Below are 17,737 nucleotides of genomic sequence, written 5' to 3'. Positions count from 1 at the left end.
AAAAACTGATTTTGGTATAGTTTTTTATTTTGTAAAATACATTTTAGTCTCATCTTTTTAACCGCCAATGATATTGCATGTTGACATAGCCACAGTTACTGTTTATTGACCTTGTTGTCATCATAGTTTTTGTTAACGAAATTAAAGGAGAAGTCCACTTCCAAAACAAAGATTCACATATAATGTACTCACCCCCTTGTCATCCAAGATGTTCATGTCTTTTTTTTTCTTCAGTTGTAAAGAAATGATTTTTTTCGAGGAAAACATTTCAGCCTTTTTCTCCATGTAATGGACTGATATGGTGCCCCGATTTTGAACTTCCAAAATGCAGTTGTTTGAAGCCGCATTTTGAAAGTTCAAAATCGGGGCACCATACCAGTCTATTATATGAAGAAAAATGCTGAAATGTTTTCCTCAAAAAACAGAATTTCTTTACGACTGAAGAAAGAAAGACACAAACATCTTGGATGATATGTGGAAATTCTCACCTGAATCTTTGTTTTGGAAGTGGACTTCTGCTTTAACAGTAGCTCAGAACTTTGTACTGCTTTTGTTGTTTTCTGTGCAACTTGATAGTACAAGTGCTCGTAAAGCAAAAACAGAACCCTCCAGTACTTGAAGCAACATTTCACCTTAAAACTTCACCAATTTGGACCTGCAGCAACGTATTTCATATTTTGCAAAAGTGCAGAGTCTGTTTTTTCTCATGAGACGAAGTAGATCATTACAGAACGCATTTACATATGGAGTCCTACAGGCACGGCAGCAAAAACAGTCTGTTTAAGCAGAAGGGTCAGGGAGAGGGTGGAACATGACCATGTAAAACTACATCACAACATGCGCATGAAACCTTGAATAACATTTTAAGTGGACCTCAGGGAAAAAAATAAAGTGCTACTGAAGTGCAGCACACGGCCCTTTTGACTGGAGTTGAAACTTAATCAACCATGTAAAAAAGCATTGCAACGTTTTAACAGTGTAATTTTCTTACATTTCGTGTTCCTCTATCATAACCCTGAGCAGCAGTGACTGTAATATTCCCTACGCTGTTATCCTCTCCTCTCCCGCACTGCGTATTCATGCACTAGCACCCAAGGGTACCGTGTCTCCCGCTATCTGCAAACGGAGAGCCGTGTTTGAGATAAATCATTGGTTTATTCAGCTTTGGCTTTAGCTTGTCCTTTAGGGCCTGTGCGAATACAGGAGGCAATTTAGTTGGGGAGAGGAACTGCAGTGACACTTTTCATTTCTCGACTCTCGTTAAGTTAATCAGACGTAGCTGCGGGCCATCGTCTCTTCGGTATTAACCTACGCTCTCTTTGAGGATTCAACGGCGAGCCATCAGACAGAAAAGGCACTTGAAGATTTCCTGGGAGAGTGTTTATGGAAAGCAAGCAAAGGCAACAAATAAAAAATGTGTTCGGTACAGTATGTCGGTCAGTCATTTTCGGTTTATCATTGGTGTTTGCTGAGGTATCAGTGACACTGTTGCTCATTTTTGAGGTCGGAGGTTCAAACTAATCCCTTACCTTAAATATTAAATTTAAGCATGCATCTAGTCCAGTTCTATTTGTGCAACGGACATAAATGATTTCTTAAATCATGTGTTATTGAAGCGAGATCTGACTTACTGGCTACACAACTCATAACTCGGACTGAAGGAAGAACCTGTGCCGTATCTAGAGACCAGAATATCATAAATACTTGGGCCAGTTACAGGGTTCAGTGCCATATCAAGAAGAAGTATGGATATGCTTGGATATGGAGATATAAATTTCCAGTTTTCTAAAATATAAAGAATTTCTAAAAAAAAAAAAGTAGGATGTAACGATATTATCAATATTGTGATATCTCGATAGCAAAACTATCTCAATATGATCGTGTTCGCATGACGATATGAAGCGATAGGTCTTCCAGGCAAAAAGTGTAGTTTTTAAAATATATTTAAACTTCTTACTACATAAAATGTCTTTGAAGTTGTGTTTTGGGCCATTATGCTTTTGGCACAGTATCTGTCAAATGAATTCAAACCGAAAGCACAATTAGACTTAATCCCTTCATCGAGTTTTCACTGCACGCTCACTTCGTTCAGGTGATCAGCTCTTGATCTAATGTTTTCCACACCTCAGAAAATCTCCGTTCATTGTGAATAAATGCAGTGAACTCGTTTATTGCACGTGCTGTGAGTTTAGCACACGTTTGGGAATGCAAAGGCCAGCAGTTATCCTTTATTTTTGCAGCAGATGATTACAATGCTTCGCTAGATTTGTAGTGAGACGTGTTTTTGTAAGCCTGTTTTCGCTGAAGCTGGAGTTTTCCTTCAAAATAAAAGCTCTACTGCCGTTTCCGTCAAAATAAAAGCTTAAAGGGGTGCTATTATGCTTTTTCACTTTTTGAATTTTAGTCAGTGTGTGGTGTGTATCCTTTGGGCATAAAAAAGATCTACAAAGTTACAAATCTCAAAGCCCACTCCAAAGGGAGATATTTAGTTTTGGTAAGAGATGTATTCATCATACAGTGTAGATAGCTTCACTTATAATGCAAGTGTTTTTTAAAATGCATAAACTTGCACTAGAATAGGCTAGGCTAATCAGTGATGATGTTCTTTGATAATGTTAGGCTGCTTTTAGCCTTATGCTGGTTTCGGGCAATGAAACTAAGTATGTAAAATAATTAATTAAATTAGCACAATACAGGCTGAGGATAGGACCCAACACTACTGTAGCGTATTATTTACTAACCTCCATGCATCCTAGGTGTATATGACTTTCTTCTTTCAGACGAATGCATTTGGAGTTAAATTACAAATTATCCTGGTACTCCCAAGCTTTGTTTCTCTTCATCAGTCCAAAACAAGTCAATTAAGTGCATCCATCCATAATAAAAAAGTACCTCACATGGCTCTGGGGGGTCAGTAAAGGCCTCCTATAGCAAATCGATGCGTTTTTGTAAGAAAAATATCCATATTTAAAATATAAAAATCACTTTAATCTAGATTGCGCTAACTGCTTTGACAAGGGCCGTAGCGGGACGGAAACACGTCTAAGCTGTTTGCCAATTGCAACACACTGGAAGAGCTAACCAATCACAACACATTTCGTTTTTCGGAAGCGGGTCGTCATTAAACCCGGAACTAATGGAGCTATTTGTGCCAGGCTGGGGAGAATGGTATTGTAATCATGTAAATTATGTGAAAAATAATACGTTTTTCAATTCACCAAGCATGAGAGCATGTTCTACACCCCCAAAACAAAATCAAGACTTTGTAAAAGAGCATAATAGGACCCCTTTAAAAATGCAGTACGAATCGCTGACAGCTAATTGTTTTAATGAGTAAGGTTACTGCAGTCCAGATTCAAAAAATGCTCTTTTGAGTGAAGAAATTAGGAAGAAGTATTGTAATTTTCCTACTGTAGTGTAACATTTTCATTTATTTTAAAGTGCAGTTATTTCACAATATATGGATATTGCTGTTATTATTATTATTATTATTATTATTATTATTACTGTATATTATAATTTGTTTGGCTTCCCAGCAGTGTGAAGGTAATTTAGATTGAGAGAGTATATCACAAGTAAAAAAAGGGTTGATTTCCCCTTTAAAGTTCAGGTACAAGTCAATTCGAAGTTTTTGTAGTTAAGACCATGGGTTGGAGCTTTCAAAGTGCATTAGATAGAATAACTTAACTTTAAAATGTACCAAAATTTCTTCCCTCCCCCACAATTCTTAATTTTTTTTTTTTTTTTATTATTATTTCTTAAATATCGCAATAAATATCATATTGTGAACTTCATATCGCAATATTATCGTATCATAAGATTTTGATATCGTTCAACCAAAAGGAACCAAAACAGCTGATAAAAACATCACAACAGTCCACACGTAATCCACACGACTCCAGTCCATCAGTTAACATCTTCTAAAGCTGCATGCTGGGAAGAAACAAATCCATTATTAAGATGTTTTTAGACTTCAAACTATTTGTTCCAAGCCAAAAGAGTTCAAAACAGTCCTAAACAAAGATGTGGGTTGATTTTGATGTGAGAAGACAACAGGAGATTGACTTTTTCACTTGGGGAAGTGTTATTATGGATTATAGACTCATATTGTAGCTGGAAGCAATGATTTGAAGTTAAAAACTACTTCATTATGAATTTGTTTATTACACAAACAGAGCTTTTGGCTTTTACAAGACAATTATTGATGGACTGGAGTGGTGTGGATTACTTGTGGATTATTTTGAATGTTTTTATCAGCTGTTTGGACTCTCATTCTGATGGCACCCATTCACTACAAAGGTAACAATGCTAAATTTCTCCAAATCTGGTGAAGAAACAAACTCCTCTACATCTTGGATGGACTGAGGGTGAGCAAACATTCATCAGATTTTCACTTCTGGGTGAACTATTTCATAACATACAGCATTCCTGAAAAAGTTCAAGGCATGTATTTTCCTAACTCAAACTTCAGCTTTACTAAATGAATGAGCGTGCAAATCTCAAACCAGCAAAAGATAAAGCAAGTGTGTGATCTTTTTTTAAATCAGTCTGTTCTTTTGGTGCTTGATTGTGCAACATCAAACCACGATTACAGTATCAAACTGATGTGTCAGAAGTGAATATATGCAGCTTATAAAGTGTTTCTCTCTTCCTAAGCACATTATCACTTTGAGAAAGCTATTGCATTCAGTGAACATGAGTGGATCTGCACTACAGCAGACTACACTGCTGATTACAGATGACTGTACTATATAATGCTGAATGTAATGTCAAATATTTTTATATAGGCGAATACTTTATGTGTGAGGATAATGGCTGATAATAAATGATTTCATTAGTAAATATGTAGGATAACAAACATTCTGGGGTGACAATATTTTAAATATATGTAGTAAGTAATAGTTAAGCAATGCAGTTTTAATAAAAATGCTCTGCATTGAGCTTGTCTGGATTTGGTGTTTCTTTTTTGAAATGGGAAACATCTAGGAACCCTGCAATATGCAAATAACCCAAACCCACCTGAAACACCACCAATGCACTAGCAACCAATCACAAGAAAATTAGAAAATAAAAAAAAAAAAAAAAAGTGTTTTTCATTCCTAGTTAGCATGTGCACTGTACTTGGTACTTTGTTTTCCAGCAGTGGGCAGTATACTAACAATTTTCAGTTAAGCTCTATGCTTTAAGAATGCATTGCAGATTGACTTAGAAATTCTCTTTGACTGTAATGAAAGAGCTGAAGTCACTTTTGTCAAACTGAAACTCTTTTGTCAAAGAACAATTCGTGCCTAATGATGCCAGCAATCACTATATTCAAAGTCAGCATGAAATCAATAGTAACTCGATTTTCTGTCTTACTGACCCTTCTTGGTCTTATTATGAATGACTCTGTACAATTACCTCTTTTCAGCCCCTCCAACCACTTTCATATACACTGCCGTTTAAAACTTTGAGGTCAATAAGGTTTGTTTTTAAAAGAATTTAATACTTTTATTCAACATGAAATTGATCAAAAGTGACATTAAACATATTCGGAATGTTCTGAATGATTTATATTTCAAACTTTATTGCATATTCAAACTTTCAGCCTTTTTATTCATGAAAACAATTGCACAAAAATGTTTTCAACATTGATAAAAGTTTCTGAAGCATAAAATCAGCATATTAAAATAATTTCTGAAGGGTTATGTGACTGTGAAAATTCATCTGCAATAAATTACATTTTAAAATATATTAAAATAGAAAACACTTATTTTAAATTGTAACATTTTTCACAGTGTTACTTTTAAATGTAAATCTGATGAAATAAATGCAGCCCTGATGAGCATAGGAGACCTTCAAAAACTGTTTTTGCTGCCGTGCTGCCCAGTCAATAATTTCACAGTCACTGTGAATTTTTGATTTTATTTATACTTTTTTTTTTGAACGATTCCTTTGAAAGGGTTCTGGTTCCTGAAAGCAAGAGACCAAGGCTGCTACATAACATCATGTTTAATGATCTAGAATAAATTCAAACAAGCTTTATGCTTGTGCCCTCCCAGCGAATCACACACAGGATTATGGGATATTATAAGAAGCAATAGATATTGCCTAAAACCTACATGATGAGAGCATCTTATCAGAAAGGATGGGCAGCAAACTTGAATTTGGATGCGCTCTGGGGCTTTCTTACTTCTTTTACATTTTTTTCAGGCTTCGATCCACTTTTTACTGTCCAATCCAGTCCACCTTATTTTTCCCATAGTTTTTTAAATTTAATGGGTCTGGCTTTCAGTGTCATTCGCATCCAGCTTTTTTTAGCTGTACAAAACAGCTTGTTTTGCTGCTTGATATTGCAAATTGGTGTGTCTTATCCACACATTTCCTACGCCCCATGAGGCCTTGCATCAAAAGCGGGAGCGTCTTCTGGTTCAAAGTAAAAAAGCAGGACGTGACACTCATTCATTCAACAGTTGACAGGAGTGACGGGCAAATGAAGCCTCTTGAAGCACCGAGACTTTCCTCTGACTGTTTCGGGAAAAGATTCAAAGCTTCGAGAGTGTCGAAAACAGCTTGATCTGGTGGTTAGTAAAAAATAAAGCAGCCAAAAGCCTGTGAAGCTCCGTCGGAAGAAGCATTCACCACAATTACCGTAGATCGATCCATGTTATATGCACTAATAAAAGCCTAATCATGTGTGTGTTTGTTTGTTGAATTTCTGACTCTGATAAATTAATTTACCCATTAAATGCCAGTACGAATATCAATATGATGTAATAGAAGAATAATGTACACATATATTAATTGCATATGGCATATATTTTATTTTCCTGAAATAATTAGTATTCTTTAAATTACTTGTATGACTGGGTATTTAAAAATATATTCATTAAATGGTTCTCAATGAAAGTGTACCCAAGTTCTTTTTTACAGTAGCGCCCCCCAGAAACTTGTGGATAGGGTGCTCCGATCAGGATTTTTGAGGCCGATCACTGGTTGCCGTTCACAGGAAGCAGTATCTGCCGATCACCAATACCGATCTTTTTAAAGCTTTCTTTTTATCATGATGAATTATTATTGGTGATACTCCAATCATGATTTATTTGAGGCCTGATTTTTTCTATTTTTTAAACCCATATGTGTTGACTGCGTAACACAGTAGACTTTAATTACATGAATTTATGTTGTAATTCACAAGTTCGCCTGCCCATCCAGTCCTAATGGGCAATGGTAAACAAACTTGGCTTGCTGTCCTTAATGGAGGCTTGAACCCGAGGCTCGGCTTGAGCGCAGAGTTCAACCCCCCCCAATCTGATATTACCTAGAGGGAGAATAACAGAATCAGAGGAGGAGAAGGGGAGGTGGAGGGATGCTGGAAGAACTGAGGCTGGGATGGTGCAATGAGAGCTGCTTATATAGGCTTGTAATGATGACTGACAGGACTGAATAATTAGGCTCCTCCCGAACCTACGTTTGGAACTTGATTTATGACATTTTTGTGTCAATCCTTTTTTATATGTACCACAAACAATGCACTGTCACTTTAATTCTGCACGTGCAGCACCGATTCGGTGCGGAACCGTTCCTGAAACGCACTGCCAGACTGCAACCGTGTGCAGCTTTAATCCGTTAACATAAGCGCGGAAAAAAATACGCACTGCAAACGGAGTTACGTGAACCTTGCATTATATGTGTGCGCTTTGAGTGTGCATGAGCACCCAGTCTCCAGGAGAGAGTGCGAGTGCTGAGTGGTTAAACACTGGAAAGCATTAAAAAGAAATGCAATTTATAAACTTTAGCGACGATGCGACAGTGCCTCTATTGTGCAAGTAATAATTCCTGTGTCAACTGTGCAGTTCACTTATAGTCAGACACGATGTGGTGTTTGTGAAATTACGTCTCACATAAGGTTTTCAAATTACTTTATAAGTTATTTAATTAAATATGAATTGTACTTCACCTGCAGCATTATGATTGTTTTACCCACGCCGGACAGAGACCGAGACGGTGCCGCTGCATGTCGTGCCGAACCTCTCATGGCACGTGCATCATCAGTTTTTGATCACTTTATGAGATCTGCCTTTTTAGAGACCGCCGATCAAACATCCAAAAGCGATTATCGGCCGATAGTGATCGGTATTATTTTAATGTATTATGTTAATTATGAAAACAGTGGTTTGTAGTGCACCCTTTTTTTCTGTTCACTACACTTAGTTATTCTTCTCGTTATTTCCCTATAGCAGCTAATGAACTGGAAGTCTAGCGCATTTACAGAAAACAGCTAGCTTACTTGAAAAATAAGGTGGATAATAACTTTTTTTCTTCACCAGGAGCCAACATGACTTGAACACCCAAAAGAGTCTCGCCGACTGCTGCAAAGACGAGCAGGCGTTCCTGCAGCGGCATTACCCATCATTAGCCTCCCGCTGCGGCTCGCGTTACCTGGCACGCACCCTGAGCCGACTGCTCATGCATCACATCAGAGACTGTCTCCCGGAGCTCAAGACGCGAGTCACGGTGCTCACCGCCCAATACCAGTCCCGACTCAACAGCTACGGCCAGCCTGTAGAAGACCACAGCGCCACCTTATTGCAGATCGTTACGAAGTTTGCCACTGACTACTGCAACACCATCGAAGGCACTGCCAGACACATTCAGACCTCTGAATTGTGAGTACCTGAACTAACATGCTTTAGGATTTAAATTGCCTCTAAAGGTCTTTTCACATCAAAGGGATAGTTCGCTCTATAATCATTTGATTTGACCAAACAATTGACAGTAGCCACTGACTTCCATAGTATGGATAATACTATATAAGTACACTACCAGTCAAAAGTTTTTTTTTAAAGCAGTCTCTTCTGCTCACCAAGCCTGCGTTTATTATCCAAAATACAGCAGAAGCAGTAATAGTGTGAAATATTTTTACTATTTAAAATAACTGCTTTCTATTTGAAAGTATTTTAAAATGTAATTTATTCCTGTGATCAAAGCTGAATTTTATAATAGGGCAGGACTCTATAATATCTTAAGTTCAGTTTATTCAAATTTAAGGTTAAAAAAGTTTTAATATACCAATTTTGAGTAGACGTCACAGTGACGCCACTTGCAGCTGCACGCGCATAGTGGAGAAGAACACTGGTAACAAGTGGAGGTAAATGGGTAAAATCCATGGAATAAGAGAAAAAAAAATATATTTTGTGCCTTTTGATGTCAAAATCATAATGCAAATAATTTGTATAGAATACTGTCGTCGAAGACGCCATTTGAAGCTAAACGCAGACGTTTAAATGGACAGACAATGGATGAAAACTGCTATGATTACTCTACTTTTAAAGCATAAATTTGATTTACACAATAAATCTGCATAATATTCACATATGCTGTTCATAGAGGACATATTGTATTAGCCCTACAGTTACAGCAGGAAATATTATTTATTACTATTAACATTTTACACAACATTTATCTATTTTATCTCACAATTCTGACTTTTATATCTCATAATTCAGACTTTATAACTCAATTTAACTCAAAACTAGTGAGTTTGTTAATTCTGAGGGGGAAAAAAAACATCACTAATCAATATAATGTATACTCTTTTTAAATCTAACTATTTTGTACCATATCCGTGTAATTCTCTAGCCATAAAGGCTATCTCTCCCGGGTTTTCTGCAACCATGCTGCGCGCACATCCTGAATGTTTATAAACAAATAATTGGTCTATAGTATAACACAAGTCTTAATTATCATTTTAAGAGGTCTTAAAGGTATGTTCACACCAAATTTAAAATTATCATCCATTATTCGCCCTCTACCAAATATGGTAGTCATTGATTTCTATAATATTTTTTTCCATACTATGGAAGTCAATGGCTACCGTCAGCCAATTGATCATGAATATATCTTCTTTAGTGTTCAGCAAAAGAAAAACTCGTACAGGTTTGGAACAAGTGAAGGATGAGTAAATGAGGACAGAATTTTTTGGTAAACTTTGAGACAGAAAAACAGGAATTGCAATTAAAAGTTTAGTAAAGCCAGCCAGTTTGAGTTTGTGATATGAAAAAGCTCTAGCCATTTATGAGCGCAGTAATCATCAGACAGTCAAAGAACAGCTCATAACTGTTATTTGTGGAGCCACTTACTAAAGGTTGCCTTCTTACACCATGCTATTGAGTGTGACATACTGTCATTACTGAGGCTACATTCCTGCTAAATCTTTTTTCTGTGACTTCAGCAGCGTCTCAGTCTGTCATTTTCGCACCGAAACTCGTGACAGATATCAAGCACACCATGTTTACTTTGTCCGCATGGCTGAATCTGACAGGCAGATAATCCGCGAGTCTGTCCAGCTCCTTATTTACACCCCTTCACTGTTGGATAAAATGCTGTTCATCTCTCATATCTGGCTAAGTCCACACCAGCTATCGATTAATTAAGTGCCTCGTATTGACGTTTTCTGGCTGGATGGTTGGCTGTGACTCCAGGCCTGTGTGAATGTGCCAACGTGTCTGTGAATCCCAATAGTGCTGCATGATTTTTAATTTTCGTGGACTGACTGACTGTGTGTGCATTTGTTAATTGTAGGTGTGGAGGAGCTCGTATCTGTTATATATTCCACGAGACGTTTGGAAGGACCCTGCAGTCTATTGACCCACTTGGAGGACTCACCGAGCTGGACGTTCTCACAGCTATTCGAAACGCTACGGTAAAATATTGACGTGTGTGTGTGTGTGTACAGATAAGCATATACAGCGCTTTTTGAAACCTTTGTGTATCTTTTTAACTTCCTTTTCTCACTTTCTTAGAAGTAAAGTGTGTAATTTCTGTGTCATAAGCATCACCAAAACAAATTGCACAAATATTGACAATTATTTTTTAAAAAGGTTTTTCTGAGACACAGTGTTATGGTATAATCAATTGTATTCATGTCCTCAACTTGAAGAGTTTTTGAAAAATAAGTGATGGTTCAGACTGTGGTTCCTAGTTTTTTTAAAATTGTGATTTCCAGGTCTCCTAAAATGAAAGAGTTTCTTAAAATAATTTATTAAAATAAATAAAATTCAATTAAATTAAAAATAATAATTCAATTTAATTGAAAATAAATAAAATAAATAAAATCTTTAAATTAATTAAAATTCATAAAAAAAACAATTAGCGTATATACACACTACCACTCAAAAGTTTGCTCATCAAGACAGCATTTATATGATAAAATTACAGTAAATTAATAATCACGGTAAAATAATACTAGTAAAGTAATATTATAAAATATTATTACAATTTAATAAAGCTGTTTTGTGTTTTAATATTTTTTAAAAACGTAATTTATTCCTGTGATCAAAGCTGAATTTAAGCATCAGTCTTCAGTGTCACATGATCCTTCAGAAATCACTCTAATATGCTGATTTATTGCTCCAGAAAGATTTCTGATTATTAATACATTTTAAACAAAAGTTTGGGTTAAGAAAGAAAGAAATACATTCAACTGAGCAGGGTTCAAACAAGGTGCTTAAAGTGCCTGAATTAGATTTTTTTTCAATTTAAGGCCTGGAAAACCCTTGAAAATAGCAATATTCCTTATTTGAAAGGTATTTGGAAAGTGCTTGAATCATTGAAAGACAATGTATCTTATGAATTAAATAAAATTTTTTCTTTAAGCATTTTTTCAAAAACATCTTTATTCACATATTTCCATCTTGCGAGCTAGGCCAGTAGTAGTACTGACAATTTTGTGTAAACATGGCTGAAGGCACGAAAAGAGGAACAGATGAACCAAATCAATTGTCATTTATTTAAACTCTTGACTGTAGTCACTCACTTCAAGCGATTCACTAGCAAAACCAGATCAAATTAAGGGTGTGTTCATACTTGTCATGTTTGGTTTGATTAAAACGAACTCTGGTGCGGTTGATCTGTTAGTGCAGTTTGTTTGAGTAAGTGTGAACGATGCCATCTAAACCCTGGTGCACATCAAAAAGGCAGCTAGACTGCGAAAAAGATGGGTCTCGATCCGCTTCCAAACGAACTCTGGTGCAGTTCAAATGAAGTGTGAACACAACACAGACCAAATACCTCTAAACTACCCAAAAACAGGAACTTATGATAAGATGCGACGCTATGCAACATGATTTCACAAAGGGAACAAACGGTGTATCCAAAACAAAATGAACAGAGGGCAAATGTGGAGCAACGAGGAGGTAAAGTGCCATTTATGAGCACTTTATGAGTTTGCAGGTGGTAAAAAATAAAATCATGTACACGCAACAATGAGCGCATTTAGTCCAGCAGACGACGTTAGGTGTCATTCACCCGCAGCGCTGCTTTAAGTCAAACTCACCTTTTCCTTTTTTTTGGGGGGGTGTTCGTGAGTTCCATCACAAAATACACATCATTCAGCCCGACCAATCAGGCTGTGAACGTATCACTATACCTTTAGGTTCGGTATCTTTAGGTTCGCTGCCAAAAATGCCAGTGTGAACGCAAAGCGGACCAGGACCAAATGAATCTTTTTCCTTTTTGGTCCGGGCCAACTGAACCAAACGAACCGAACTAAGTGTAAACACCCTAAAAGAGTTATTATTTTTTTAATTTTGACATTGCTTGTAATGACAATATTTTTCTTTTCAGAATTTGAAAGAGAAGACATTGCTTGATAAGTGAAATCTCTGATTGAAGTCCTTGAAAATCAAAAAAGTAGTGCTTGAAAAGTCCTTGAAAGTCCTGGAATTTCATTTTGCAGTATCTGTACAAACCCTGATTGAGTGAAGTCAGGACTCTATCATTACTTTTCTTTGTAGAAGCACTTGTGCACATAATTTAAAAAAATTTTGAGCACAGTCAAAATTTCAGGAGCACCTTCTATTCAATAATAAAAAAAACTGATCAAAAATTTGCCTTCCCATTACGAGCTGTTATTTGACTCCTTAAAGTGATTTACAAGTGAATTTTGTTTTTACCTTTGTAATGGCATTTTTCTAACTTTATTAAAAGTATATTATCTTTTATTTCACAATTTGCAAAAAAAAAAAATAAATAAATAAATAAATATATATATATATATATATATATATATATATATATGTATATATGTATGTATGTGTATATATATATATATATATATATATATATATATTAGAAGTTTTTTAAAATTTCTAATTAAAACAGCAGAATAAGGACAAGAAGAATAAGAATTAAGTTACCAATCAAATGAAATCAGTGTACAAAATTACATGTACTACAGAGGTGGCACATAAGAACACAAAGGTGTCTTGTAGGTGTATTTTCATATGTTTAATAAAGCTCAGAGGTGGCATGAGAGCAATCAAATTCATAAAACTATGTTGAGATTAATGTTTTAAATATAAAATTTTGAATATAGAAATATTACATGATTTAAATAACTGGAAGATACTTTAAAAATGAACTCCTTGTTTATTTAACTGTTGTATTAAATCAGTATCTCATTTTCATACTCCCTTAAAAATCATTAAAAGCTGTCACTCATCTTAGTTCATTGCGATCTCACAAAGTCCTATTATAATCAACGAAGCTCTCAACACTGCATAGTGAATCTCTTTTTTACACTTTGTTCATGAAAGGATTCATGTGATATGTCTGTGATACATTACTCAATGTTGCAAAAACGCATAGAAACCTTTGAAGTCTTAATTATTAAAAACTTAATTTTGACTGGAGGTGTGTTTACATATTATAGTAAAATTTACGTACAATTTCTGCTGATAGAAATTGTTCTCTGTGAGTACAATCACAATTGCATTAATAATTATCAAGAATAGCTGTGAAGTCCTGGAAAATTATTGGTCAGAATTTGTGGATGCACTATTACACTTATACAACAGATACAGACTAGATCTGGGTTGATTGTATTTGGTTGTTGTTTTGGATATAGGGTCCTCGACCGGCGCTGTTTGTTCCTGAGGTCAGTTTTGAGCTGCTGGTGAAGAAACAGATCAAGAGACTGGAGGAGCCCAGCCTGCGCTGTGTGGAGCTCGTGCACGAGGAACTTCAGAGAATCATCCAGCACTGCTCTGCCTATAGCACACAGGTGCTTCGTTGACTATTAATATTTGATGTAGAACATCCTCGCTTATATTATAAGATGTAGTTAGATTTTGAAGGAATAGTTCACTAAAAAAAAATGGAAAAATTCTTGAAGATTTATTCCCCCTCAGTCCATCGAACATTGGTGCCCCGATTTTGAACTTCCAAAATGTAGTTTAAATGCAGCTTCAAAGGGCTCTAATTGATCCCAGCCGAGAAAGAAGGGTCTTATCTAGCAAAACGAAAGGTCATTTTTTTCCAAAAATAAAAATTTGTATACTTTTTAAGCACAAAAGCTTGTGTAGCACAGGCTCTGGGATGCGTGTCCACAACACTACGAATCATGTCTAAGTTCATCGTCTGTGTACTCTGGCTCAAAAAGGTAGGATATGGCGAAAAAAAACGTTACACCTTTTTGTTTGTAAAGAGTGTTTGACTTACTTGCACTTCCATGGTCTTTGCGCGTTCACTTTGTAAACACTTTGTAGTTCCACGTGACCTTAGACGTGATTCAATAGTACGTGGCGTCGTGGACGCGCATCCCAGAGCCTGTGCTACATGAGCTTTTGTGCTTAAAGCATAGAAATTTTCATTTTCAGAAAAAAATGACAGATTGTTTCGCTAGATAAGGCCCTTCTTCCTCGGCTGGGATTGTTTAGAGACTTTTGAAGCTGCATATAAACTACATTTTAGAAGTTCAAAATCGGGGCACCAATGAAGTCCATTATATGAAGAAAAATGCTGAAATTTTTTCCTCAAAAACCATAATTTCTTCACGACTAAAGACAGAACATCTTGGATGAGTAAATTATTTGTAAATTGTTGTTTGGAGTGGACTTCTCCTTCAATTGTGGATATTTGTGATGTTTTGATCACCTGTTTGGACTCTTATTTGACGGCACCCATTCACTGCAGAGGATCCATCTGTTCTGATTAAGAAACAAACTCACTAACGTCTTGGATGGCCTGATGATGAGTACATCAGCAATGTTTTATTTCTGGGTGAACTATTCCTTTAATGCGTTTGTGCCGTCAATACCAGATCCATTTTTGAGTAGTGCATTTTTTGACTCAATTTTCATAAATATTTTGGATGAACTAGGGAGGAAGCATTGTGGCATGAATGTTGGAATGTTTTCTGCATAGTACATCAAACTCTGTTATTTCAAACAAGCAAGAAAAATTCTGTTTCCCATTTCTACAAAATGAAATGTGAAGTGGAGAGTGAAAGCTTTTTCCAGGCACAACAGATTGACACACTCACAGACTCAGAACAAGCTTGCATTAGGATTCTGCCCCTCATTCTGCTCTTATCTTCTCCGTCCTGCTGCCTTCACTGTGTATATTTGTTTTACATTAAACATTTTTTTCGCTTTCCTCTATTATATACGTAAATTTAATGTTAGAAAGAGTGCTGGTGGGATAGCGGAGAACAGTTTTGATGCTCATAATATTTGGAAATGTGTTCGGTGAATATTATGCTTTCACACAGTAAGTGTAAAAATGCTTTAAATTATTGACAGCTAACCTGCCATATGTATGTGTGCTTGTTTATGTCCGAAGGAGCTCCTGCGGTTTCCCAAACTGCATGACTCTATTGTGGAGGTGGTTACCAGCTTACTCAGGAAACGCCTGCCCATTACCAATGAGATGGTAGGAACACATGCACAATCACACCTACCACTTATACTTACCTCAAGGCTGTGTGTTACAGTAATTTAATCATGGTTAAGGGCTGTATTTAGATGTATTGCAATCTTTTTAAAACAGTAGAATCATCAATTAACAAAAAACAAAATGTATAAATTATATATAATTACATTTATTAATTATAATATGAAATGAGAGGTCAATTTTTTTTGTTTTTGTTCAGTTTGAATTTGAACAATCAGTGTTTTAACAGTTTCTGGGTTCAAGGCAAATGATACTTTTTAATTAAAAAAAAAATTGTATGCTCATTGACACTTTTTTCAATCATAGTGCAATCACATTATGCCCAAGTGTCATTAAGTTTGTTAAAAATATACTGCTTTTAATTTCTTTAAAAAAGAATATTGGTCATTAGATCCTTGTTAAACACAACAAGTGTTAAGATGATGAGCAAGTCAATGCAATCCCTAATGCACAGATCTGTATTTATAGATTTATCTAAATAATTTTTGTCTCTCTCTTTACATTCATATTTATTACGTTATAATCATGGTTAGTTTTGGATACATAATTGTGTATGCTCCAGGGTTCCTGCAGGGTTTATAAAAGTATGAAAAAGTATAGCATTTGATTTAAGTTTTTTGCAAGTCTGGAAAAGTATGGGAAAAAAGCAGAGTATGGAAAAATAGTTGTTTCCAGACTTTTGCTTCTATTTAGTTTTTTTTATATAGAAAATTAAGAATTTAATGAAAATTTATTGTACAAGAAGTGTGGTTTCATGGCAGCTGTTTAGTGATTTTTTTTTATTGATTGTTACATATGAGTGAATGCATTTAAGGTGCACTTTTTCATTATGCAAAAAGCAGATTTTAAGCCTATTGGGTTTCTTCTCACTATATTCTTAGCACCAGATTACATAGCCTTAAGGACCTTTGCAACAAAAATAAAAGATATAGAGATTTTGTGCGCCGCAAAAAAACAAAAAAAAAACCCATTCAACTTCGCATATAGGGCAATGCACACTGATCCACCTATTGTGACATCAGCCCATTTCACGGTGTAGTTTCTTGGCTGCCACAGACTATGCGTTAAAGAGACCTAAGGCCTTGAAAACTGGCATGCTGCCCTAAAGAAAGACAAATTTTAAACTCTTTTTTTTACAGTACAAGTCTTTACATAGACCCTTGAACTTGGCAAATTTTATGCCATCAGCCCATTTTGTGTCATGGCTTCTATCAGTGGTGTGTTGTTTTCTAAATTTATTCAGATAAAGTAATGTATAATATTAATATTGGCCATTTATTGGTTATAGGTTATCAGTGGCAAATCGTATTCTAAATTTATTAAGATAAAATAATATATAATGTTAATATCGGCCATTTATAGGTTATCAGTGGTGTGTTGTATTCTAAATTTATTCAGATTAATTAATGTATAATGTGAATATCGGCCATTTATCTGTTATCGGTTATCGTTTATCAGTGGTGTATCATATTACAAATTTATTAAGGTAACTGATACATAGCATTTATTAACATTATACATTAATTTATCTTAATAAATTTGTAATATGATACACCACTGATAACCAATAACCGATAAATGGCCAATATTAATATTATACATTATTTAAATCTGAATAAATTTAGAATATGGCACACTACTGATAACCGATAAATGACCCATATTAACATTATACATTCATTTATCAGTAGTGTGTTGTATTATAAATTTATTCAGATAAAATAATATATAATGTTAATATCGGCCATTTATTGGTTATCAGTGGTTTGTCGTATTCTAAATGTATTAACGTAAAATAGTGTATAATGTTAATAACGGCCATTCAGAGGTTATCGGTTATCAGTTGGGTGTTCTATTCGGTTACACTTTATTTTGATGGTCCACTTTAGATATTCTACAAACTATAAGTAACTTTGCAACTACATGTCTACTAACTCTCAGAGCAGACTGTTAGGTTAGGTTTAGGGTTAGTAGAATAAGTTGACATATACTTGCAAAGTTTAGAAGAGTCTTAGAAGATATT

General features: G+C 35.4%; 1 protein-coding gene across 1 annotated transcript in view; it reads left to right on the top strand.

Annotated features, from left to right (window-relative positions):
- Nucleotides 1–17,737, top strand: part of si:dkey-32e23.4 (dynamin-1-like protein) — a 42,546-nt gene that overhangs the window by 13,884 nt on the left and 10,925 nt on the right. The window contains 4 exon segments of the mRNA XM_051117406.1: nt 8,310–8,648; nt 10,564–10,684; nt 13,889–14,044; nt 15,604–15,693. Coding sequence (XP_050973363.1) covers nt 8,310–8,648; nt 10,564–10,684; nt 13,889–14,044; nt 15,604–15,693 — 706 coding nt within the window.

Source organism: Labeo rohita, chromosome 8 (assembly GCF_022985175.1).
Source record: "Labeo rohita strain BAU-BD-2019 chromosome 8, IGBB_LRoh.1.0, whole genome shotgun sequence".
In the NCBI taxonomy this organism is placed as follows: domain Eukaryota; kingdom Metazoa; phylum Chordata; class Actinopteri; order Cypriniformes; family Cyprinidae; genus Labeo; species Labeo rohita.
Note: the sequence above shows the minus strand (reverse complement) of the source record. Positions and strands in the feature narration are given on the sequence as shown.